The sequence below is a fragment of the Nothoprocta perdicaria genome, unplaced genomic scaffold (genome assembly GCF_003342845.1).
Source record: "Nothoprocta perdicaria isolate Ctin4 unplaced genomic scaffold, notPer1 scaffold_22, whole genome shotgun sequence".
NCBI lineage: Eukaryota > Metazoa > Chordata > Aves > Tinamiformes > Tinamidae > Nothoprocta > Nothoprocta perdicaria.
Window position 1 is genome coordinate 2897684 of NW_020455415.1, and position 26038 is coordinate 2923721.

The following is a 26038-nucleotide window of genomic DNA, read 5'->3' on the forward strand; positions in this document are numbered from 1 at the left end:
TGCTTTGTCATGTTCAGCAGTGCAGCTTTCCACAATCACACCGGCTTTCAGCCCACAGCAGAACACAAATGAGGCCCATCTAGCACAGATGCTTAACTCAAGAAAGTGATGCTTCACAAACAGAACTTTCTTTGAGGTGACATAGAGAATAAGGCTCAGGTAGACAGAACTAGCTTTCTAATTCTCATGCTGTCACAGCCCTGAAGTTCAGTTGCAGAGGTCCACATCACCAGATAGCAAACATTACGCAGCACTAAATCCTTTAATTTGGGTTGTTGCTTCTTTCACTGGACAAAACCCAGCCCTATCTTTGCAATAATAGGGCTGTGCTAAGGCAAGAGAAAGATTCCCCAACACACTGTGTGGTCAGAACTTACCGGTAAGTGTCCAAGCAGAGATGAGACACTGTCAGATACATATATAATAATCCCATCAGTGGTAAGAGCAATGAGAAAGCCATCCAATGCCTAATGGAGAAAAGACAGACCAAAAGAAAAATATCAGAAGAATTATACTAGGGAGGAACTTAAAATGCAATATAGTAAGCTAATTATTTCAAATGAAATACCTCTAACAGTCTACAACCAACACAGATTTAGTACAGTAAYGATGGCTCAATACAGAAAAATAAAAATGACACATGATGCCTAATTCAGCATTCTTTTTATGTTTTCATTTTCTCATTAATATTAAATTGACTCGCACCTTGCATCCAATGAGTATTATTTAACATGAAGCAAGATACTGGTTGCTAAATTTTCTACTCCCACACAATCCTGGTGACTTCAATCATTTCATTATGTGTTCTGAATTACACAATAGTTAACTAATTCAGTGCGTATGGAGATGCTAGATATCATCATGGCAAACCCAGCATGACTGAGTGATGGTTGGACAGATGGAAAGATGAATGGATGGAAAAGTAGTAAGAGACAAATTGCACAATGCTGTATTTTTAGCAATTTGTGACTATCATGAGTCAAATTTAAAGCATTACTTGTTTTGTTTAAAGAATTTATTTGCTAGATTGGTGATACAGTTTTAAATTTTGCTTTGATTTTTCTTTCTTATTCTCGATGGTATCTGCCCTGGATTTGAGGTTCTCCATCCCTTTTAAGTCACTGAATACGTATTGTTCTTTCAGTGATCTTCCTGTTCTTTACAACAGCTTCTTGTACCAGTGAGCCATTCTATTGCTATTCTTCTGTAACGACTATGAGGATCTAGGATATTTAATTTCTGGTCAGCACAGCCCATGAAGCAGCTCTTCTGGAGACAGCATGAGGGTGTTCTACAGCTTTTTCTATAGTGAGCTGAAGATGTTGAGCAGAGGTAGAGCTCACCATCTTCCCCAACAGCCACCTCACCATTACACTCTGCTTTAGCTGAAAATAACCTCTCAGAACAGATGAGCTTTTGACTTGAAGTAAACCAGTCCATGGCCTGATACACTCCAGCATCCTGACATTATTAAAGGGTTGTCTCCCCCAGCAGCTTCTTCAGGAGGAGGGGGATTTGTTTTGATTCAGCTGGAACAAAACAGCTTGTTCGGTGAGAGAAATTCCCAGAAAGACTGAACAGACTTTTCCAGGGAGGTGACTCATGACATCCTGATGAAAAGGAACAACTAAGACAGTGCAGCACCTCCCAGCTCAGCCCAGCATCCACCCTTACTCTGGTGGGGCAAAGAGCACCAGCTGCCTTCACAGGCCAGGAGCTCCCAGCAAAGAGGCAGGTGGCACAAAAGCCAAGCAGCATCTCTAAGAATGGCTTGGGAAAATGCAGGCTCTTCCACGAAGCACAGGGATGTTTTCAGATCAGCCAAGTGTTTTTCTAGGTGAGAGTCTCAGAGCTGTTCTGCCGGGCGCATGTGAAAGCGATGCAAGTAAGAGATGCTAATGGGATGTGGGAGGCAGAGAGCTGCTCTGTTTTTTTCAGGGCCTTTCATGTTTTTGCTAATACTACCAGTTTTAGTGGCTGTTCTGAGAAGGGCAGTTCTGTTTTTCCTCTCTCATCAGGTCAAATCTGGGCCAAACTAGTCTTCAACCCTAAATGAAAATCTAGTTACCTTTACAGGGGTTATTTACCACCTTTTTAACTCTATCTCTGCAAAACATTCAGCACAACTGTGCTCTCAGTCAGCTTTGGATTATGGGCACCAGCACTGTAGAAATCATTAACACTAGGACCTACAGGTGAAAGCAGCTGTACCTCTGAACTACGCCACTGAACTGATTACTTCCCACTAATCTATGCAGCTTTAATTTCTTCTTACCTCTAACATCAACTGGGTGAACTCCTCGTTGCTAAGAAATGAAGGCTTCCAGTCTTGTCTAATCTCACAGGCTTCTGTCTGTGCTGTGATTTCTTAAAGAGAAAACATCAAAAAAGCAACATGACTCATGTTCGTTGGAGATTTTTTTTTCATTTTCAAGTAACAAGAGACGTCTTTTAAGAGGCTTTCAGAAGAATCATCCTGAGATCATTCAAAGCCTTCCCATACACAAGAATCATTTTTCCACACCATCATGATACAAATGCCACTAAAAATCAAGAGATGAAAAAGGACAGATTTTGGGTGGGCTGAAGAAATCATTCAAAAATGCAGGTTAATGGGCTAATTTCAGGGTAAGCTCAGCAGAGCCACCGAGGGTACTGCAGGCACCACTGACAGTGGGAAGCGTCCTCAGCTCTGCCACTTCAGGAGGCCTCGCATGGGGACACAGGCAGCAGGACAGGCTGCCTCCTGCCATCTCCTAGCCCAGGATACCTGGGGACAGAGCAGAGAAACACCCTTGCTCACGTGTTTGTGATGCATGGTGGTCCTCTGCTCTTCGCTCTCATGCCCTGTCTGTGTGCAGCACATGTCAGGGGGACCTACGAGGTGCCTGGTGCTCCTCTCTGCTAGTCCTCCAGGGAAGCAGGGAAGTGGCACTTGGGGACTGGTGYGGCTGGCAGAGACTGTGGACAAACCATTTCAGGTCAGCACAGCTTGTGGACCTACCTCTGTCACAGCTAAGGGACAGGACAGTAGGCGAGGAGGAAGAGGATGGAAGCTGTGAAAGGCAAAATGCCTTTAAAAACTGGAATGTACCAAGGAGGGGGATTATAGACAGAGATCTAAAGGATCTAATGGTGACAGAGGACTGGACAAGGGACCGTGTAGAAGAGAGAGTTTTGGAAAAGCAAGCCACAGAGCAGACGGTGACAAGATACTATCAAAGCATCCAGGAATAGAAAACTGAGCAGGGCACACAGGAAAAGGAGAACAAGGCATAGCAGGGGATGCAGAGGTCAGTGAGGGAAACGGTGTAATGTGACTGCATTAAAAACAYACAGTCCTGACTCTTTTCAAGTGTATCCTTGTTTAACCGATCAGCAATGCATTCAAACCTAGCAAGTTTCCTGAGGCCAGCTGCTTTTTTCTGTCCCTTGCTTAGTGTTCATGTCATCTAGGCAAGTTTTAGAAGCTTGGGAAGAAAACAGGGCTCATTTTCAGAGCAGAACTCAGCAGCTTGTCAGCTGAGCTGATGCCTTTGGCACCAGGAGGGTCAAGAATGGGCCCATCATTCTCCAGTACCTTTCTGTTTCTGTAAGAAATCGATGGTCCTCTGCAGGATTGTGGACTTGTCCATCTTGAGAGGGTGCCCGTGGCCTTGCAGCATCGTGCAAAGCTCTTTAATGAGGACATTGAACTGGTCTCTCCTTTTCTTCTCAGATTTGTTGCGTGATGCCCTGGGTGACAGAAACACGAATGTCACTAAGTAAAATGAAGGACCTACATCTGCAGCCAGCAAGGGCTAATGGTCCTGGCAAAACACTTCAAGCGTAAGGATCTGCTTGGATGTTCATTTGTTTAAAACTAGGCTTGGACTTAAGTGCTTTGCTGATGCTTCCAGGCTTGCACCAGGGCTGAACTCAAAAAGAGCAAGACTATCTGGAGGTAACAAACACAACATAYTTATTTAAGACCATATCTTCACAAACTTTTTTTTTCCCCAGTTTGTGCACACAGACATAAAGGCCAAAAAAAGAAAGCTGCCTTATTTCCTGACTTCTACTCACAAAAGTAGCTTCTACACACAGGGTGGAGACAGCTGCAGAACGGAGCCGAGCACATAGTCTTAGGTCTGGTTTCGAAAATCTGGAGTGTTAACAGCATCATATATGAAACTGGGAACAGTAAGAGTCTGGCTAAGGAAACCACAGACTGATTTCCTACTTACATTAATACAATTTCATCATGTTTTACTAGGGTTTTCCTCTCTACTAAATAAATAAAGAAGAAAGCCAATCTATTATGTTTTTTTCCAAAATGTTCTTTCCAGTGCTCGTAGCAGAAGTAACCTTGTTTTCATACAAACTCTTCCAACGGTAATTAAATTTTTACAAGCATATTCATGATGATACATGCTTCCTGTGATCTAGATCAACTGTGGTATGCACAAAACATTTCCATTCATATTCAGATCGGTATGTGGAGGATCTCAGCTCCAGCTCTTATGCTCATGCCCACTTCTGTCTTGGCGCTGATGGAGAAAGGCTAATTAGAACCAAGCCCAATGCTCCTCTGAAGGGAGACTAACTCATCCTCTAAAGCAGGGCTGTCCTCGGAGCTTCACAGGGAACTCAATGCCAGGTGAACAGTGCTGCATGATGTCAACAAAATGACATACTAAGAATACTGCATCAGGATAATAAACAGGCACGGGATAATCAGGGATTCGGAGGACCAGACGATGTAATCTAGCAGCCCCTGTGCTGATTAACCCCTCACAGGGTGGCCAAATGCATGAGAGACTTGAAAAACAGTCACAGAAATATGTTCGTTTTGGTTTGCTATACAAAGCCTGTAAACTAAATGGGAGTTTTGCCTCTGACATCTGTGGTGCCCAGGTTTTACCCCTCAGACAACACAGCATTTGAAGTTGCAGCCTGGAAGAGCTCCCACCCTCTGTGCCCTGCAGACCCGGTCCTACCTCTTTGCCCTGTCCTTCTCATCTTCATCCATCAGTTCGTCTWCACAACACAGAGCTCTGAAAGGAAAAGACAGCAATACTCAGAGACATATCCTATGATTTTGTTGAGGATGTCAGAGTAAGACCCTATGGAGCTATCTATCTGCTTTGTACATCATGATATCCCAGACGTTTTTATATTCCCTTTCCCCACCTTCAAATCCTTTATGCAGTTTCATGTTTTTTTTCTTTCTGCACCCGGTACTGAAGCTTAAGAAGTGAAATCTTTGTTAAAAGCCAAAATATATACCTTCAATAAGTGTGATTATACAAGGAAAGAGATAAGAACCGGTAACCCCTTGGCTACCTTTTTTTCTGASAGAACCACATGCAAGCCCAGTCACTGCCTGATGCTACCAGGGGAGCACCACGGATGGGCAAATTCTGCACAAATTCTGTGCAGGAAATAGCAGCTATTCTGCAAATGCAATTTCGTTCTCTGATCTGTGTCGGACACCACTGTGCTTGACTCTGTTTTGGGCAATCAAGCAGGCTGCTGGATTTCATTGCAGTGGTTAAACAGTAGCTGAGATTGCTTTCGCAGCGGATGAGCGCAGGAGGACACAGGAAACTGCTGCTTTCTGGAAGGATTGGTATTAAGCAACAACAGGGTACTGTACATCGGGAGAGCTGGGAGAGCCTGTGATASAGATTCATCCCAAGCCCACTGCGGGCAGTGCCTGCTGCTTACCCTACCGGCCTTTAAACACACCCTCCAAACTGCATCCTGCGCTCGGATTCATACCCAGGACTTCAAGCTGAAACTGTTCTGCACCTGGTGTTATCCAGGGAAAGGAAGGGAATGTGGCTTGGCTTCCCTGTTGCCTATATATCCCTGCATCAAAAAAAATGTCATTTGGGGCTGCTGTCTTTATTTTATGCTCACTGTGTGCAGCAGTTTGCAACAGCAAATACCAGGAGAGCCRTGGTACTCCGAAATCCCATGAAAAGATGGAAATTTAGGCATGATGAGGGTAGTTTCTTAACTGGTAGTTCGTTGTCTGTGACTCGGAGGGCAGGACGGGCAGTCGCCTTGCAGACCTGGGCACTCCCCAGCCTTCGCTGCCCACCTCCCACTGCTCCAGAGYGGCTGCAGACCACGTCCCTCCCCAGCACCAGCACCCATCAGACTCCATCACTGGGGGCCCTTTCGTTGGCAAACCCTTCCCACCCTGAGGAACACTCTGTTGGCTGTAGAAGCAAGGATTTTCCCTGCATTGAGACTACTCCAAGCCCAAACAACCAGATGGCCATAAAGGTAACATAAATTAGAAGTCTCCACAGCTGATGGGAAGTTAAAGATACTGCTCATAATAAAGCAACAAAAATTTACCCTCACTTCCCTGCTCCAGGATGGGGATCTCCCTCCCCGCAGAAGACCTGGGCAGAGGAAAACTGAATGAAATGATTCCTTTTTCTCAAAAATGTGAAGAAAATGCACTGCAGAAGGGGAGTGGTTCACACTGCCTGAGTCATTGAAAACAAAGAGTCAAATCAGAAATTACCTGTTCTACTCTTCAGATTCATCAGTCCAGACTGACTGAGTGGGATTAGCACTTCTTATCACCATGTAAATAGAGGYGGAGAAAAATTAATCCTGGAAGGAAAAGTAAATCCAGTTAAAACACAACTGCAGACAATACTTAGCCTAGAGAGCTGCCTTCAGGCTGAAAACGTCTCCCACGGTAAATTAGCAACTGGCTCAAGTCAAAGCTCAGCAAAGTCTCCAGGAAGTGAAGAGCTGGGACGATATTCTCGGATTCTTGCTTCTGTGTGAACATTTACTTCACTGAACTCGCAGAGGAAGCCAGACAATACCAAATTGAGCCCCCATTTTTCCCTGGTGGAAAWATGTCTCTATCCCTAGCTTGGGATCACTAAGAATCAATACAAGTCCTCTGCAAAATATGACAATTTACCTGGTATGTATGTTATGAAAAGCAGTGARTGCTTGATCTGTTCTGTCTTGCGATGAGGAGTCTCCTTCAAGATGAACGTGACCAGCTAGAGCCAGTGCAAGTCACAATTAAGCACCTAAGGGTGGGTTTAGGACCTCAGGTTTGCTGCTGACATGACCTGAGTGTCTCCTTTTCCATTACTATTTGAACAGCTACCAATGAACACTCTCGATGCCACATGAATTTGAAATATTTCATGAATTTAATTATCCCAAATAATTTTTGTTGCATTATTACTTTTTTTCATCTCTAATGCTTATCATTCCTCAGTTATCCGCCTTTCTCTCCTTTTTCTCTGATCTCTCTGACTGTACCCACCCCACTGTGGTCACCTCTGAAACTGCAGCCAGCAAAAGTTCTTTTGATTCAAACAACCCCAATCCTCAGGCGAGTCACAGATACAACCAAGCTGCCCATGATGGAGAGTACTATTTTCAATAACAACCAAGTGCATTTTCAGATTTTATAGTAATTTCTCTTCTCGAAGGACAAGCAACCCACAATTCTACTAGGTCTTAAAATAACTTCAGAGATATACGTATAAAGAAAAACGCTTTTTTTTTTCAAAGCAGTGAGTTAGTGGAAATAAGACAAACGGATCCACTGCAATTTTCAGAGAAYATCTTCTTATTCAGCCTTAAGCACACAAAGATTAAACCATAAACACTTTGCAGGCCCAACAACGCCGAGCAGCTTTTTGCATGATGCAGCAGGATGGTGAGCTATAAAAAGTCTTAGCAGAAGACACCTAAGGACAAAATATTCTTAACAGGATTAAGCACTTCAGGACTACATTTAGCTAAGTGCTTTTTGTCTTGTTATGAGCTGGAGCCAAATATAGCAACCAGAATACTTAAGAATAGTTTCATAAGGGCTGTATACACTCAGCTTCGAGATAAGGCACTTAGCAGTATTGACAGCAGTATGTCTGCATGCTAATAGTATCTTAAACAGCTACAGATAGAATCTCTTTGACCTCGGCTGTATTAACCAGAGGGATCAAAATTTATTTCTTGCCTACGGAAAATCCTACTCTCCAGCGACACGTGGAGAGAAGGACTCCTGAACTCAGGAGAGGGGATGGGATTCTTGCCAGTGCTGCTGGCCGCYTTCTGCTCCCCTAGACACATGCACGTGTATCACAGCCTCCTTCATGCCGAGAGGAGAGGTTCTTCCTGCCCTCGCATGCGGAGAGCCTCAAAAAACGCTCACAGCATTTCCAGGGCAAGACACAGCTTAGACTTTGGAAATATCGTAGTATTTAAAGTCATTTCCAGGGTTACAGAAAGGGTAATGGAGTATGACAGGCTTAACAAGACAAATGGACTTCTCAGAAACACGTCTAAGAGCTGAAGTGCTATTTCATGCTACCCGCAATACCCTGGTACAATTATTCCTGAAGAGAGTAAGTGAGAGATGTTTTTTTAAAAAAAATCCCTCTCCTCTGTTCTGCAAAATTGTCTGACTTCAGGAGCTATCTAAAACTGCAGTCTTCTGACAACAGAAAATGTTTATTTATTGCATTAGTGCAAATCAAAATATTAACACTACCTTGAAAATAACTCCTGTTAATGGAGCACTACATGATCCTGCAAACCCAGTAGTTCCTATGAATGATTCATTTTATTTTTAATTTATATTATGTGATTATGTCATTGCAAGTAAGGTAATGCCATTTCATCCAATCCAATGCTGGAGAGACTTCTCCATGATCAGTAGCAAGACAGAGCATTTATTCTTCACCTGAAAAAAGGGCCCTAATTTCACTGTTTTTCCAATTGCACCAATTGATCTAATTAGATATATTGTCTCTGCCTAAAAGCTCTGCTGTGCTTGTATTTAACTGTTCGTAAAATTCTGCACTTGAGGAAAGCGTAGCAGTTGGAGATTCTTTAAATCTATACTGTAGGAAATCTTTTAATTATGGAAATGTGCTGTGCCAATAACTTCCACAGCCTTTTACATGCAATGAAATCAGCAGAGAGCCCTCAATTACCAGACAAAGCCCTCTGTAGCACAATATAGCCATAAATAAGAGATTTAATGCATTCTCCAGCGCTACGATTTATACGTCAATATGCTGATGTTTCACTCTTCCCGAGGCAACAGGAGGGCAAGGCTGGAGTTGACAGCTAAACAGCTGATTTAATTTTTAAAAGGCAGAATTTAACCTTTTCAGTAAAGTGCTACCGATTCAATTATAACACGCTAATGGAAGTGACATTTGCCAAGTGAATGGTGGCGCCCCAGAATGRCAATTCTCGTTGGACACAACCCGCAATCGCCCCTTGGTTTACGCTTTTCAGCACCAAAATGTGCCTATGGTCCCTGGCAGACCCAAGGCCAAGCTAGGGAAGAAGCTCACCCAGCACCTTCGTACCTCCTAAAGTGCACCTGAGTGCAGTGAAGTGATGGGGAACCAGCTATTTGAGGGTCTATCTTGGCCAGAATTGGGCTTTTTCTGCCATTCCTCCTAGTATGTTGTCTGGCTGCCGGCCCTCAGCCACCCTGTTCCCTTCCCCGCTTTATGGAGCCCTAAATTCAGCTCATCACCTGTGACAGATTTATGATTCCATTCATTATAGCAGTAACAGCTTCAGACAGAAGCTAAGAGGTGCCCAAAGAAAATGGATTTTACAAACAATTACACCATAAAAAAAGGCTGTATCAGAACACGGTGATTCAGCACAGAAATGAAAGGCAAGATACAGGCAGGAACAATGGTACAATGGTTTTTTTTTTTTTTTTTTTTTTTTTTTTTTTTTTTTTTTTTTGTTATTAACCAGGATATGCTGTTGTCTGACAAAAGAAAGGGAGAAGAAGATTTAAAAAAAAAATAAAAAAAAGGAGACACTTGAAAAGAAAAGATGATTACTGGAACATTTTGTTCTCTAGGATTTTTGTAAGATCCYGGAGAAAATAACTGGGCAACTTTGTTCTGTTCCAGTGATTTACTAAGCCTTGCAGGCTGAAGATACAACGCTGGAGAAGATGATTTAAAATGTCTCCAGGGTTTCTGTAACAAGAAGGGCATGCATGTAATTAATTCTACCAATTTGTCTAATAGTCTCTTAAAATTCTCAAAACACGGCAAAAGGCAGAACTGCTGATTCACAAGTCTAAACTGTACAAAACTGCACTTCTACTGGCACTGGCTGGCAAGGAGAAAAAATGAGTATTTGCAAACAATAGTTCTGCACTCTTGGAACATCTCACCATGAACAACACAAAATGATGATAAAACATATAACCTATAAAACATATAACCTATACAATTCTTCAAGGCACTTGGCTCACGACATAGTTTGGATTTTGTTCTCAGAGATGTCTTTTGGGCATGTTGTCCTGAAATATCTCGTCATCACTCTTCTGTTTGGTTAACTACTGGCAAAATTCATTCTAAGCAGAGAACTACATAAAGTTCACACATCATTAAATTCTCTATTTCCAGGCCTTGGGCTCCCCCTGTGCAATAAATAAATGTAATCATTAAATGGGAAAGAAAATGAGCTATCTAATCAAAGTAAATATCTTCTCCCCTACCTCTGTCAGGCAGAGAACAACCTCCAACAACTCCCATACAAAACAGGAAAAGGGGAACACATGGTAGGTGGCCAATGTGCTGGAAGAAGCTCTAACAGTCTGCAGACACCCTGGCTACCCTTAGTTCTGTCCTTCCTTTGCCTCCTTAGATCTGCTTATTCCACTATGCTGGACTGGGGAGCTCGTTGGCTGGTAATGGAGGAGGTCTTGGAAGCCCCGTCCTTGTTCAGCTTCCTTTGATTTCTCCTGAATGACGTCTACTCTGATGCTTTGCAAGCAACTTGCTAGCATCCTCTCCTCTGATGCCTGCACATCGGCAAGTCTGGCACACTTCACAGAATCCCAGAATATTCAAGGTTGGAAGGGAYCTCTAGAGATCATCTAGTCCAACCTTCCTGCTCAAGCAGGCACACCTAGARCATGTGGCAACAGGGTGGCATCCAGGYGGGTTTTGAAGACCTCCAGAGAAACATAAACACCATATCATAAACATATCATAAACCATATCATACCATATCATAAACACCAGATAAGCCTTGCAAACTACAGTCAATGCTGAAAGGAGGAATGAAAATGGAAATACAGTTGCCCCTGTTGTAGAGGGGAGGAAAYAGGGACATGCATTTTATCCTTGTCTCTTTTGGGGAGTGTCCCAGTTTTAGAAAACTGAATTTGAGACAGTTACTGCTTCTGTTCGTGGGTACCTGCATGGGAACAGCTACAGCCTAATTTTCAATAACGCTGAAACGCAGTGTAAGCACCTATAAACAAGGAGCATTTTGGCAAAGCCTGAGCTAAATCATTGGCCCAAGGTCACCTAGCAGAGTTAAGAAGTGAATCCAGATGTCCTGATGATTAGCTCTGTCTACTGGCATTCAGACAAGTCTTCCCTCCTAAAATAAGCTTCCTGAAGTATCAGACTACAGTCTTAGAACTTCCTTAACTATGTATCATTGATAAGAAGTGATTCTCAGATGAAGGAGGGGGGAGGAAAAATTTTTTTTTTTTTTTTTTTTGCTCAAGTGACCACTAAGGTTATTATTTTTGCTCAAGTGACCACTAAGTGACTGACAAAGAGATGCCTTCATTTTATAACAGACTTCTTCCAGCAAATCAAAAACGAAGTTTCTCCCTTTTCAAACAACATGAAGAGAAAAGAAGAAGARGAAGAAAAAGCGTTCTGCCCCAATAATCCTAAACCTGAGTAATTTAATCTGCTCTATGTTGCAATCTGTTTCTCATGTATATCACCACCCTGGAATTTCTGGAACTCAACACATAAGGAAGCTATTCAAAAAAGGAAATACTATGACAAAAGGATTAGAGATAGGTTTAAACCAGATTGAAACCCTCCCTATAGCAGAAATGAATTCAGCTCCTGAATTCATTTCTAAAGTTAAACTTCTTGACTTTAGCCCAAATCACCCAAATGAAACACTGCCAAAAAAGGATGGAATTTTCCAGTGCTAGACCACCTCGCACCTCTGCTTCAGACACAGAAGAAATGAGAAAATAGGCTCAGGAGACATGCAGCTATATTGTAGCAGAAGTGGAACAGCACTAGTTGCTTGAACAGTTAAATTGCCTTATGTGAAAGATGAATGAGAGAATTATAAAAGGCTTTCATAGTTAAAATTCAGAGTCTCACATGCAAGCTTGCTTAGAGTTTTATCTGCTTAGCCATTAAATGAATATCAAAGGATTCACTGCAGCTGAGCTAACTGACCTCATTTTATATCTTTGGCTTCACGCGCCCAAGTTCAAGCGTAAGAAACTTCTTTACCCTCTCGGTGCATTCAGTTCTGGGGCATTCCAGGTATAATGCGCACGTAAGTCAAGAGGAATTTAAACAAAGCACTTACATTTCAAAATTTGTCTTATCCTCATTTGACTCTGAGGCTTTCAGCTGCTTTCCTTAAATGATGTGCTCACATCTGTGCTCCAGCCGAGCTGCGTTCATGCCCCACTGACCTCACTGCTGCCACCTCTGTAATCTTGCAGCTGAGAATAACCAGCAACGCACCCATTGCCTCTAAGTGTCAAGAGCCTTTCAAGGAAGAGGAGGTAGAAATGAATCAGCCTTTATATAACAACGAAAAGAAGGCTTTCAGACAAAAAAGAAGTGTTCAGCTGAGGTGAGAAATGGAAACTTCRGGTTTGATGTTCCCCGCTCCCTCCGACAAGGCAAGGGGGGTGTCAGCGTCCTGCAGGATCCCGTATTTCCCTGGTACCAGCAGCATTCCTCATGCTCGCCTGACTCTATCAGCTGCTGCTCCTATTGGAACTTGATTAATCCGATCAAGTTGCTTCTTGGCCTGTGCCTTGAAGCTGACTAAGTCGATGCTTTTCGTAAAAGCCTGAGCCCACCTGTTTCAAGTGTATGATTAAACACCGGACCTGAGTATTACTGTGAGAAACCTCATCTCGTTACTCACTACTTCCAAAATCACTTGCGGGTGTCTGGAGTTTTCTGTCCAAAGCCTCTGAACCAGTGCTTTACTTCTGCTGGATTACAGATAYCTAATAGATGGCAAGGAGTCCCAAAGATCAAATATACTTTTATGTTTCAGCTTCCTTAAAAAAAGAGCTCTTCGAGTTGAAAACAGCTATTAATGGCACCAGTTAGACAGATTGATGCAAAATACTTTCTGTGGCCACCAGACCTTCCACACAGATGTCTCTTCTTGTTTACTATGAAGGGCGATGATAAATATAGTCAGCGAATGCATTTTGAGCAGTCATGCTCATTTGTAGTATTGGCAGCAAATAACACCAGAAGCCTTATGAAGCAGAATASTTGTTAATCCATGTGCAATTCTAATTCAGTTACACCAAGAATGGATTTGAGCCACTCAAGATCGCAAAATCTTTTCCAAGAAGAATTGCTGACACTTATTGGAATTATTTATAATGTATCTGGTTTGATTTTCTTCTTTAAAACAAGCCCACGCACATCTTCTTCTCTTCCTTAATGCACTTTTAACTTCTTATTCAATATTCTTTTGTGCACTATCTTGCCCATGACATTTCTCAGCTTGCTCCTCAAAAAAAAAAGGCTGTTTGTTTTGAAAGCTTCAGGAATAAAAGAATATTCAAATAATTAACTGTAATCACATTCATCATTCTGCAAGGTACCACAAACCTGCGCTAGAAATATAATGAGAAAGCAAAACTTTTCTTCACAAAGGGGAAAAGAAAAGATAAACATCAACATTTCTCTCTCTGTTATTACTCTGTTATCATTTGCAGGCTACTAACACGTCCATCACGAAGCACTTTAATACAGGGTCATTGCTGTTACACAGATTATGCACAAAGATCCAAGGTTTCATTCTGCATGATAAGATAGTCAAGCTTTTTTTTTTTTTTTTTTTTCCCCCTCCTTTTCCATGTATTTACAAGATCGAATGGATAATCAGCCAAAATAACAAAATATGACTCAGCACAGCAGAATGTCCACTTCTCTTTGGGGATTCTCCTGGAGTTGTTTTTTTCAATTGAACTTTGAAAGGCCGGAAAAGATGCGTCCCTCCCAGGCAAAGCTCAAGTGAAAAAAGATTTGAGTAAACACAGAGATTTGGAAAGGGCACAGAAGAAATAGCAGTGTTTCTGCTGTTGTGTCCTCCGAGAGGGCTGAGCCACCCGTTACCTTGGGGAGACCGGGGACGAGGCAGGAACCCTCTGCAGCCGCCAAGGCTGGAAGTGGAAAGAGGCAGGACAGAGAACCAACGATATCCTACAAGGAAGTGAGCCTGGAAAATGGGGAAAGGATGTATCTATTTGTTTTCTATTGATAAAAACAACCCCATGAACATGCAGAATATTTTAAAAATGTGTTTTATTTGATCTCTGCAATGGTTTAATACTAAGAATATTCTATAGTATTCTTAGAGTACTCTATAGAGTACTGTATGAGTACTATGAGTACTWTATGAGTACTCTTTAGTACTAAGAATACTCTAAAAATAGTCAAAATCAGGACTCCAGTACAACCAATAAGTAAATATCTAGGTCTATCTTACTGAGAGGGTAACTGTCTGGTAGACACCTAATACAAGCAGCAAGGGACTTTGCTGTCCTGCAGGTGAGTCCTGGCTCGATGAAAGTGGCCRGCAAATAAAAGCTGGACTGCACCTATAGATATCAGTGCCACTGATCTTAAATGAAGAGACCTGGCCAGCTGAAATGGCAACAGGGTGAGACCATGTCTGGCCTGACACAGCATGAAAAGGACACTGAAAAACCTAAGCCTCCATTTACAAGAACCCATCAGTATATGCCTCCTGTTTAGCCACCTGTGCAATTCTTGGGTGAAAGCAGTGGGATTTATTTGTGCTTTCCAGAACTAGGATACGCACAAATTTATTATTTAGCAGTTTTCCAAATGAAGCACCTCAAACCATACAGCTTATATACTGACAGCATCTCTACTATATTTAACACAATAAAATGAGGTTGGCAGAGAAGACACATGTTAAAACCAGCTGCTGAGAAAAATCACATYGTAATGCATATGCGTAAAGAAAGCACGATTAAAGGAGAGTTTGCTTCTGTGATAATCTGACTGCGTAGTACCATCAGGGTCAAGAGATCCCTGAGGAACATCCTCATCACAGGACGAAGCCAGCAGCCGTAGTTAAAAATGTCTCTGACCTTTAGATCACAGGCCCAGTTTCGTCAGGTTTTCACCCTGCGTTGAGGATTCCAACATCATTTGTACTYGCAGCCTCTCTCTTCCAGGCATTGTTTTTGTTCATGTCTCCTATAAATTACATGCTAAGCTTGTGGTATTTTAGGCAAAACTCAAGGAGGGAAAGTGTTACTATAATGGMAGAGTGAAAAGCTGGTGTCCTCCTTGCTCTTCTGCCTTTCTCCCCGTGGCCCCTGTACAAAAGTCAGCAGTAAAATTCCTGCTAACTTCACTACGAGCAGCATTGTATGGTTCCTAAGTCAAGATGAAAGGTTTGCTCCTCTGATTTAGATTTAACAATCAATAGGTGCAAAACAAACAAGAAATGAAGGCTGCRTCCTTAACTTTTGTAGATCTACAGCTTAAAGCCCATGCTTCAAAGATGGAGCAGCATTACCACCAGTACCTGTACTGGGTGCAGGAGGTGTGCTGAGCGGGTACCAGCGAGCACCCCATCACCAGCACCTCACTGCTGGGGCCACTCGCAGCATGGTGGGGATGATCCACCTTCCTGGGGAGCAGAAATGAAGGCACAAAATCCAGAGCATCGTGCCCATTCCTGCACTGAATCCTGCACACTGTAAAGCAGGATGAGGTGGGCAACACTTGGGAGGATTAGGCACATCTAGCATTCCTTAAAGAGAGCCTCTGGTCATCACCAGCACTGTCACAAAAAGCAATCCAGACAGCCTCCCAACTGCCATCTTCCAAATGGCAGCTTCAATGAGTAAGAAATCACGTACGGCTCAAAAAAATCTGTCCTCCTCAGTGCCAGAATCTTGTTTACCACTGCTGTAGTAGCTGAATTGCTGAATGAAATATTTACAACTATTCATGCAATCAAACTCATTTTCGTTAGGAAATAACTGATTAGGTATCTCACATCTGTTCCTGACAATTATTTAAGTCTGTGCAGATCCATATCTAGTCCTGACATGAATGTTAATGTTTTAGAAACGGCCACCCTTAATAGGAGGGTGATGACAGGCTTGCGGTCCCAGTGGTGAGTGACTGCAATTGGAAAGTTGGGTATTTACAGGCAAAGTATGACACAACCAGCCTTGATTTGCTCTAACCTGGTGACCTAGGGCTTAGGAAGCTTGGCAGGAGATAGAAGCTAGAGCAAAGCTTGACACGGAATTATCTTCCTATCAGTGTCAAAAGCTTTTAAGATTTCATAGATGTTTTCCTCCTCTATATGGAAGAGCAATGCAAGCCTGGACAAGGTGCCAGCACCTCACCTCTTCCTTCCAACCATGATTCCCCATGAGGACTCTTTCCTGATTGAGGCTGCTGCAAGGCTGGGAAGAAAATCAGCTAAGYAGTGAACCTAATTGAGGAGATCTTCTAATAAAACATGACATTCGCGTCTGGGAAGACACAAAGGTAAATCCCACATCTTTGTGCATTGCTAGAAATGTAGCAAGAAATCTAATGTTTAGTTAATCTGATTTAAGTCATCCAGCAATCCCCTTTGTCACAGTAAATTTATCACAGGAACTTACACAAAAAGAAGGAAAAAGAAGTACTTATTGCAATGACTTCTGACATTGCATTACTGCACAGAGCAGGAGAGAAATCTTCATGTCTCTTGGGTCAACTGCACAGCTCTTCACGGGTGTGCCAAGGATGCCAAAGACAAAACAGATGATTTGAATTAAGGCTCTTTCTGGTGCTGTTCATCCTTTGTGAGAACAGGGTTTTGTAAGTTCTCACAATAGCAAGTAGGTCAGGAAAAAAAAAAACTTTTGGCAACACCTATAATCACTGTAAGCTTTACTTCAAGGTCAMGGAACCAAATAGAAACTACTGAAGAAAATGAACGTTTGCCTGCAAAGGACCTTGTAGAGCTGTCGGTCAAACATAAACAAATCTATAGAAGGGTCTGAACAGTAATCTCTGGAACAGTCAGGAGAGCCTCACAAGAAGTAGATTTCAAACACAATCCAAAGGAGATTAAACGGACAATTCATCTCTCTCAGGACTTCTCTACTCCATAAATAGGCATTATGTTTTCTCTATAAAGCAGCCTGTTGTCTGATTTATTCACTGATATCTCTTCTTATTTAAGCAGGTGAAACACGGCTATATTAGAAAATTCTGGAATAGTTTCCTCAGCACTGCAATATTTGAAATCAGAAGATGTTTTATAAAGTTTTACTTACTGTGCCATCAACCTCATGTTCAACTACTGCCAGCGGCAACTTTTAAGTAATATGCTATTTCATCTGGATCACTTATAAATATTCATGTATTTTCCTTCCTCCCCAAACCCTCAAATCATAAAAGTTGTCATCTTTGGAGTTAGTCTTTCTCCATTCCTCAAGTGAACACTCAATTTTACTCCTCTTGTCACAAGACTACTGCCAACAAACCATTCAGTCTAACATCCCATCTTTCTTGCAACTACTAGTTGCATTTTTAACTGTGATTATATCCAAGATAAGGAATACAACTCCACATTTCAACCATGTGCTCTGGATGGATGAGAGTGCTGATTCTTCCCTGTTTTTGTTTCCAAATGTTTCAGTGGCAATTCTAGTCCATTGCACTTGCTTTTGTCCTATTGTAAGTCAGGTATCTACAGTATGCTCAGTCATACACTCTCCTACTCTGAAGACCCTCATCTGAAACCCTCTCTTTTCAAACTTTGAATAAAGTTTGGAAAGTAGAAAAATGGAGTAGACAATTTTTTCACATGTAACAGAAGTGTAAGAAGAGCTCCTGAGTTGAATAAACTTTTCCAAATAGCAGACTCTTGCTCCAGGCCCAGTGCTACATGTACAATGATAACGGGGAGCTCTTGCAGTTSATGAGACAAGCTCCAAGAGAAGTCAAGACTCTCCATATGAAAAGGCATTGAGCTGTGCAGAAGACCACACTCCAGCAGAGTAATGGTGTGAATCATCCATCCTAGGACTGGCATCCAAGGACTGACATAGGCTTGCTCTGCAGCTAAAGTCACCGCTGCCACATGGGAGTCCAACCCTAGAGCTTACAGCTGAGTGACAATAAAGTTAACTCACTTTTTCTGTGTTGACTCATTGTCTCCACTAATGACAAGGCTCAGCCCTCTACAATAAGCAAGATTAAACAGAAAAGGTAGGCGTGAACAAAGACTTTGTTTTATTAGCACTTCCTACTGTGCCCTTTCCATAAAAGCCTACCCCAAAATGAAGCCACTCCAATTAGTCAACTGGAAGCAAACTGTTGATATTCATCTCTAATATACACAGCAGTAGCGGAGTGAACCAAAGTCACGCCTTTTCGCCACACATGACTCACGCAATGCACACACTTAATACCTCACTTAATAAAATTTGATTAAAAACAGATTGAATGGAGTGAATATTTTTAACCTTCTGTAAGTCGCGCACTCAGGGACAGGCCAAACAGGTTCAGAGCCGAAGTCCCTGCGCAAGGTGTGTATCCCTCCCCAGTTATTACGGCCTCTCTAATTGCCGTGTTTGCTGCAACAAGCCAGTGCGGGACCAACCACACAGCATCCTCCTCGATGCATCAAAATACCCTCGTGGCCTAAGCCCAAGCGCTGGCTTCCAGGGATGTGCCCTTTTCCTTCAACTCGTGCTCGGCGAGACCTTGCAAGCACCGGGATTAACGGCAGTTCTGCCTTGTCCAGAAACAGGGCCAGGGTTTCCTCAGATCCCTTCCACATGAAGACTCCACTTTTGCTTAAAAATCTTTTTATATGGTTACTGTGCCTTTGTAAAATAAATCAGTGGGAGCTATTACCTGTTCACCCATTGTTCATTTACTTTTCCTCAAAAAACAGTTTAGTTAGRCTGCTGTTTATGGTGAAAACTTGGTTGTCCTGCAGCAACTTGCCACATTGTGCTGCAAGTTAAAATAAGATTGAAGTAGGCAGGGCCCAGAAGGGGCGAGCAAACAAACCTTATTAACTTATTTTACGCRTATGTGTATGCGTGTGTTTGTGGGCTGAACAGATGAAGCAAGAGGGGAGATTAGCATTTTTATGGATATGATTCCTTCTATTGCCACACACACAAAAATCTCGATGGAGCTCAGGCAGTTTGTAAACAAGGATAAACACACCTCCAAATATCTCTGCATTTATCTGTTAGCGCATCAATTAATCYGTGTGTGTGTCTACCTGGTGCTCAGCGTTCGCTTACAGAGCCCCGCGGGGATGGCTGACGTGCAAGGAGGACTTGAAGAAGGACCTGAAGGAGGAGAATTTCTTCACTGTGAGGGTGACAGAGCCCCGGCACAGGCTGCCCAGGGAGGCTGTGGAGTCTCCTTCTCTGGAGGTCTTCAAAACCYGCCTGGATGCCACCCTGTGCCACACGCTCTAGGTGTCCCTGCTGGAGCAGGGGGGTTGGACTAGATGATCTCTAGAGGATCCTTCTAACCTCAACCTTCCTACAGTTCTGTGATTCTGAGGACATCCTGCAGGTGAGGAGGATGTGAGGAGCTGGGGGAGCAGAGACCTAGCAAGAGCATGATACATCTACAGGGAYCAGGCCAGAACTCTAAATCCCTGCCATGGCCATGCTGGGTACCAATATTGGGAACGGTGAAGCCCAAGATCGGAGTGGTGGTACAATCAATCAGGCTCATCTACATGGTGCACAGAGCCATGGCGAGGTGCCCATGGGGGTGGCTGCACCAGCTGCTGGCGGCAGCTCCCGGACTGCCCAGCACCGATCTCCCGCCACGAGTGGGACCGTCCTGCAGAGCCGGTGCATGCGGGGCTGTAAATTATACAACGGTGCCCTCCTAGGAACGTAAGTCACAGTCAGATGATTCAACACATTTCAGCAGCGCAGCGGTGTTTGGGTAACACGCTTCCGCAGGCCCGCTGTTATCCCCGTCTCCACTCTCATTTTTCCATATTTCAATTTCTCCTAACAAGCAGCTTATCACGTATGTGATCTCTGCTTTGGGCCAAGTCAATCTGTTCTCCTCTCCTTGCTTGCTTCTTTTCGCTCCTTTTTCTTCTTTCTCTACCTTTTTCCTCACTCTTTCTCCCTGGCTCTTTCTCCTTTTCTTGCAGTAAGAGAAAATGCACATTATATGTTCAACTTTTCTATAACAAAACTAATTCACCATTAGTGGCCAGCAATCTTTTAATTCTAGAGGTTATCACCTTGGGCAGTCTACAGAATTTTATTCTGATCTACCTCACAGCAGACATAATTCTAAGTCCAGCTTTGCAGCATATTTTAGAAAGGAAAAACTGAGGACATCAACATCAGCCCCTCGTCTCAGGAAACAAGGCCATCAGTGCCTACTTGACAGCTGCTCTTCAGGCTGCCAAGATGCAGCGGGAGACCCAGACCACTTCCTGGCATCCTATAGCAAACTTACGATATGCATGAGAAGCATGATAGATAAAACTGGTCTGTGACACAGAAAAGGGTAGGGCAGACGGAAGAGCATTGTCAATATTGCACGTCCTTGCAACCACACAAAGTTCATTGAACAGCACTAGCAACAGATCCTATAAAAAAAGCCATGAAATGCACTACGAAAAGCAAAAAAAAATGAACAAACAAACAAACAAAACCTTGCAGCTCCTGGCAACACAACCTGAAGGAAAAATTCCTCTCCAATCCCAAATCTGCTGAGCAGGTCAACCCGGACAGCACTTTAGAAAACACTGCCCAGGCAATGGTGACTCCCTAGTGCTATGAGGACATTCTGGACTGCACATCTTCGTTACCTCTCCAGCTGTGGCCAGGGTCCAGCATTTGAGAGAGAAGCAGAGAGTTGAATCTGCAGTAACGGGGAAAAAACCCTTGCCCCAGATCGCTAGAAATTAGCAGAAGTCTCGATGCATGGAGTTAGTATCACACAGTGCAAACAAGAACTGAACCACTCTCAGCCTTGCCCTTGAAAATACTAATACACTGGAGACCCAAGGACTTGCTCTACAAACGTAATATCCCATCTCCAGGAATTCTCTTATTCAATTGTACAATCTCTTCCATAAGATTATCGAGAGCTATCTCAAAACTACTACCGTAATTGAAAGACTATTACGCAACTTCAGTCTTTCAGTAGTCAGAAGCTTTCTTATAATTTCCCAAATTTATTCATGATCAACTTATAGAATTTGAGCTTGTTTTGATGCTATTATTTGACTTAAACAGTTTTTCTGCCTTCTTGTTATTTAGCCCCAATGGTGTGTACAAAGACTCATCGTAACCATCCCTTCATTTCTTCAATTGGATGGAGCTAAACAAATTAAGCTCTTTAATCTCACTTCATAAAACAGCTACTCCATTCATGTAATCACTTCACTTGCCCTCCTACTGTTCTCATTTAGCATTTTCTTGATTGGGGTATCCGGTGGTATGCACCATACCCTAGTGTGCAACGGCATGACCGATGCAAAACACACGTACCAGTGCTTTGCACACTGATAAAAAAAAAAAAAAAAAAAAAAAAAAAAAAAAAAAAAAAAAACACTTTTCTTTGCATTTTTAATCATATTTTCCTTTGAGCAGTCAAGAATGGCAATATTCTCTTCCAAACCTCTGTCCCGTGACGGCTCAGAAGGATCTCCCGATGAGCCAGTGCGGCCACGTCGCTGCCTCCACTACTGCCAGTCAATGGGCTTTGGGTTTACAGCAGTTCTTATTACTAAATGTCTATTGTGATCACTACAATCAAGAGGCATCTAAATGCTTTTGTATGATAATCCAGTGCTCCTGATCAGGGACAACACCTCCAAACTTYGTGCCATCCACAGCACATGAGTCCACGTTGACTTCTTTCTCATCGGTCAAAGCAGCCGTGCTAAACACAAGCAAGACCCGTCCCGGGGGACCAGCACTAACCCCTCGCCACCCAGATGACTTTCTTTGACTRCAACTGTTTTACCTTTTCCTTAGAYCGCTCCTTTTGCRCCTTTCAATTCTTGTACTGGGCCAGTCTCTTCAGCTGAAAAAATGATGTCTTAGGGGACATGGTATCAAACACTTGGCTTTAGAAGACTGTAATTCATCTAAAATCTCCTATCACTCCACTTAAGAAACCTATTATACAAAAGAGACATTAGAACAGTACTGCACAATCAATCTTTGATAAAATCTTGTCATAATTTAACCTGCTTCCTCATTATTTCTATGTGTAATTATTATTTTTTTCAAAATACGTCATGACCCACTGCATACCAGTGCATTCAAACCACCAGGTCTGTAATGCCCTGTATCCTTTATCCTTTTTTTTTTTTTTTTTAATTATTATTATTATTTTCCACTGTATAGGGCCTTCACTTACAAGACACAACCGCTTCTCCACCTCCGCAGCTGAGAAGTGATGGAAAGCCTGTGAGAGAAGATGCCAGTGCCTCCAGTATTTCAGGACTGGGTCATCCAGACTCCCTCATTTGTCTCACCAGGATATTTAAGTTTTGCCTTTTATTTTTTTTTAAACACTTTGCTATGAATAGCTTTCAGTCTCTCACAGATTTCTTGGTAATTACACTGTAGGCCAGATTCTACAGAAGGTCCTGCTTTCGTGGGCAAGTTGTGTCATTATTTAGAGACGTGAGTTCTCCTTTCAGTTTAGGCATGGCTAATTTCAGTTTTGGGTAAATTGACTAACTGCAGGTTTAGGTTAACCCAAAATTAAGTTTATTTGAACCCAAATAAGAATGACCTCGGGACAGTTCACATCAGGTGAATCAAATCACTTTAAAAATGGACTTGAACTCGACTGGTGTAATCTCGCTGTGTGGACAAGGCCAAAGCCAATGAAGCCATACTAAGTAGGTCAAACTCATTAACTGYATACACTTCTATGCAATTTGATTGAATCTCACAGCTCAGAGGCTGGGGAGATGTAGAGCAAGCAGACACCTCTTTGCACAGAAGGTTTGTCAGGGCCCATGCACCACTTAAATCTCACCTACAACCAGGGAAGTGGCACCACTAAAATCACACTTTAAACCAGACCTGAAGTGGGACTTTAGAGATAATAAATGGGCTCTGCTCAGGGGCGCTTTTCACTCAGCATATTGGCCCCAGGRCAAGAAGGTCTTTTCTCCTCATGGCCCATGCAAGTTCTTGGGTACCACAGCATCCTGGTACTTGCCTTGAAGGAACCAAGAGGTGAACCAAGAGGAGGAAGAACAGCATCCTCGGCAGCGTGTGGGGCAAGGAGAGCTCAACGAGGGACTGCAGGGACACGGGGAACCTCAGCGTTGGCTTCTCAGGGCAGGTTTTGCTCGGCGGTACATGAGGGTCCTGCTGGCTGCAGCGAGCAGGCACAACGTGGGTGCTCTAACGCGGCCTCAAGGTGTAAAGGTCTATGTRGGAGAAGGGTGTTAGCCAGGTCGTAAAAAATAAATACAGCTTTGTATCCATCTGACTTCCTTATTAGAGAGGATGGARTGAGGGTGATACAGAGGTCTATCATTTTAACGATAACAAAGTCTGATCCATACTATGATTTTCATTGGTATTATTACTTTGGCTGAGGAYCTATTCTTCTGGTAGTAATGTAACTATTTCATTACAAGCCATGAGTTCAGTTGTCCTGGTATACACATTATTCCCCTAATTTTAAAAGAATGAGCTAGGCTGGCATTAAAATCTTTTTATCACTGCAAGTGCATCTTGGGAGTTTGCATGATTTAGGGCAAAACAATGTGACTTCTGTGCATAGGCAAGCCCTCGATCCAAGTGCAAACCATCCTACCAAATTTCTTGGCGGTACTAACAAGCAGAAGTTGGGTTTGACATCATTATCTCTGAAATTTAATGTTGCTTCCAACACCATGAGAGTTTAATTATGAACTACTCACTTKCTAATTTTAATCTTTAACCCCGAGCTATTTCTGAGTATTTGGTGTGTGTCTTAAAACATTGAAATAATTTAATATAGACATAAACTGAGTGGCTCAAAACCAGGAACTGCCACAAAGTTTACTGCTTAACTTCACTGAAATTTRCCATTTACTTTAAAATTTTCAAAGTAGTTTTCTTTTTTCCTCTAGCRCAAATAATCCTAACACATAGTTCTGAAAGAATAACAGAAACAACCTGTAAGTAATTGCTTCTTTCCTATTTACATCTTTCCTATTACAGCTTCCAGAAAAAGTTTAAAGATTTGGTAGCAAAATAAATGAATGTCTCCCATCCACACGAGCTTCCATGTCTGGCTTCACTGGAGAGCCCGTTCTCCTCATTACTACTTGCTGTGTAACTCTGAATTTGAGCTCTCCACTACTCTGTGCCAGTGCACATGCTGCTCCTGTGCTCTGCTCAGGACACTACAGGGAAATGATCTATCTTTCTGGAATACATTTGCTAGAAAACCAAAAATCCAAATATATTTCTACATATTATATACATATTTCAATATATTTCTGATTAGATAACTATCACGATGCACTGAAGCTGAGGAAGTCTATAAAAATTGCACAAATCTCCAAACAAAACGGTGTATTTTGCTGTAGTATATTCAGCAGCTGGGTTTCCCGCTGTGTGCTCCCCAAACTATCCAGCATTTTGAACAACATCTGTAGGATCTCTGAAGCCCATAAAGCCAATACAGCAGACACAAGAACAGGCTCCTCTTTAGGCAAGTTCCCCCTGCTGCACATCAGGGGCTGGTGAGGAGCGACTGGGCACGATATGGACAAGACAGCATCCCAAAGGGTTCAAAGCCRAAGACACTCCTGACCTTTTCCCATCTATAGGGCGAGCAGGTCTTGTCTCATCAGGCAAATCAGCAGCTCGGCTTTCACTGCGCACCACAATAAAGTCGGGTAATCAATAACCCTGCCCTCGCAGGTGACGCTGCACCCTCTCAAGCGGGCAAAGTGTGGCACATTTCAACAGCACCGAGTTCAGCCACCCAAGCGCCAGGGCGACTCCCTTGCCAAGAACACGACTTTGCTCGGGGAGCTGCCCKGCCTGGCAGGATGTGCCAGTTCTGCCCTCGGAAAGGGCTGCTGGGCTCCCCACGCAGCCCCTCGGCTGGAGGAGGGGGCCTGGCAGCCTTCAGGGACTGGGGGACATCTGGGAACACTTCCAGTGGACCAGGGATTCTCAGGCACATGTGACACCTCGCTTATGAATCACAGCAGGCTCAGTGTACAACACATCCGAACACAAGCTCCGCAGCGATCGCATGGTATTTTCTGCCATCAAAGACCGGTGCTTGGAGTTGCCATTCACAAACCGGTAGCCAAAATGTTAGGAAGGACTTTCAGAGGCTTCAGAATTCCCCGCTTGTAACGTAAACAGTTTGTAAAATCGCATGACACAATAACCCGGTGGGAGGAGTAACTATCCGACCTGGATGCGAGGTTCTATATTTAGGAAGGAAACCTCCCGTGGCAGCCGCTGCTTTCCCTGCCCTGCAGACCACCCCGTGCACAAGGACAGGGGACCGGGGACCCGCGCTGTCCCCTCCCGGCGCCCGCAGCTCCGCCGGGCCAGTGTCCCCGGCGCGACAATCCCGGCGCAGCCGCCGCACCTCAGGTGCTAAAAACCGGGGCGACCTCGGCGCTAAGTTCCAGCAGTGAATCCTCACCCCGAAACTTCCCCGGCACYGACGGGAGGGCGCGGGAGGAGCGCGGGGCTGCCGCGCGGGGACCTGTGGCGCCCGCAGCGCGGGCCCGTCCCGGGGCAGCGCCGGGGCCGGTGCGCGCGATGCCCGCGTGTGCCCGTCCCGCCGCCCGTACCTACCGTCGGGGAGGATGCGCGGGCGTCCCGCGGGAGCGCTCAGTGCCATGCCGAGCGCCGGCGCGGTGCGCAGCGGGCTCCGGGGGCTACGGCGCGGCCGGGGCTGGCGCGGCGCGGCGGGGACATGGCGCGGGCGGCGCAGCACGG

General features: G+C 43.7%; 1 protein-coding gene across 1 annotated transcript in view; it reads right to left on the reverse strand.

Moving 5' to 3' along the window:
• PASD1 (PAS domain containing repressor 1) overlaps nt 1-25935 on the reverse strand; it is a 43893-nt gene extending 17958 nt beyond the window's left edge. Inside the window, 6 exon segments of the mRNA XM_026039052.1 lie at nt 378-467; nt 2276-2367; nt 3581-3735; nt 4980-5036; nt 6524-6615; nt 25895-25935. Of these exon segments, the coding sequence (XP_025894837.1) occupies nt 378-467; nt 2276-2367; nt 3581-3735; nt 4980-5011 (369 nt within the window). The 5' untranslated portion in view covers nt 5012-5036; nt 6524-6615; nt 25895-25935.
• Nucleotides 25936-26038: the final 103 nt, after the last annotated feature.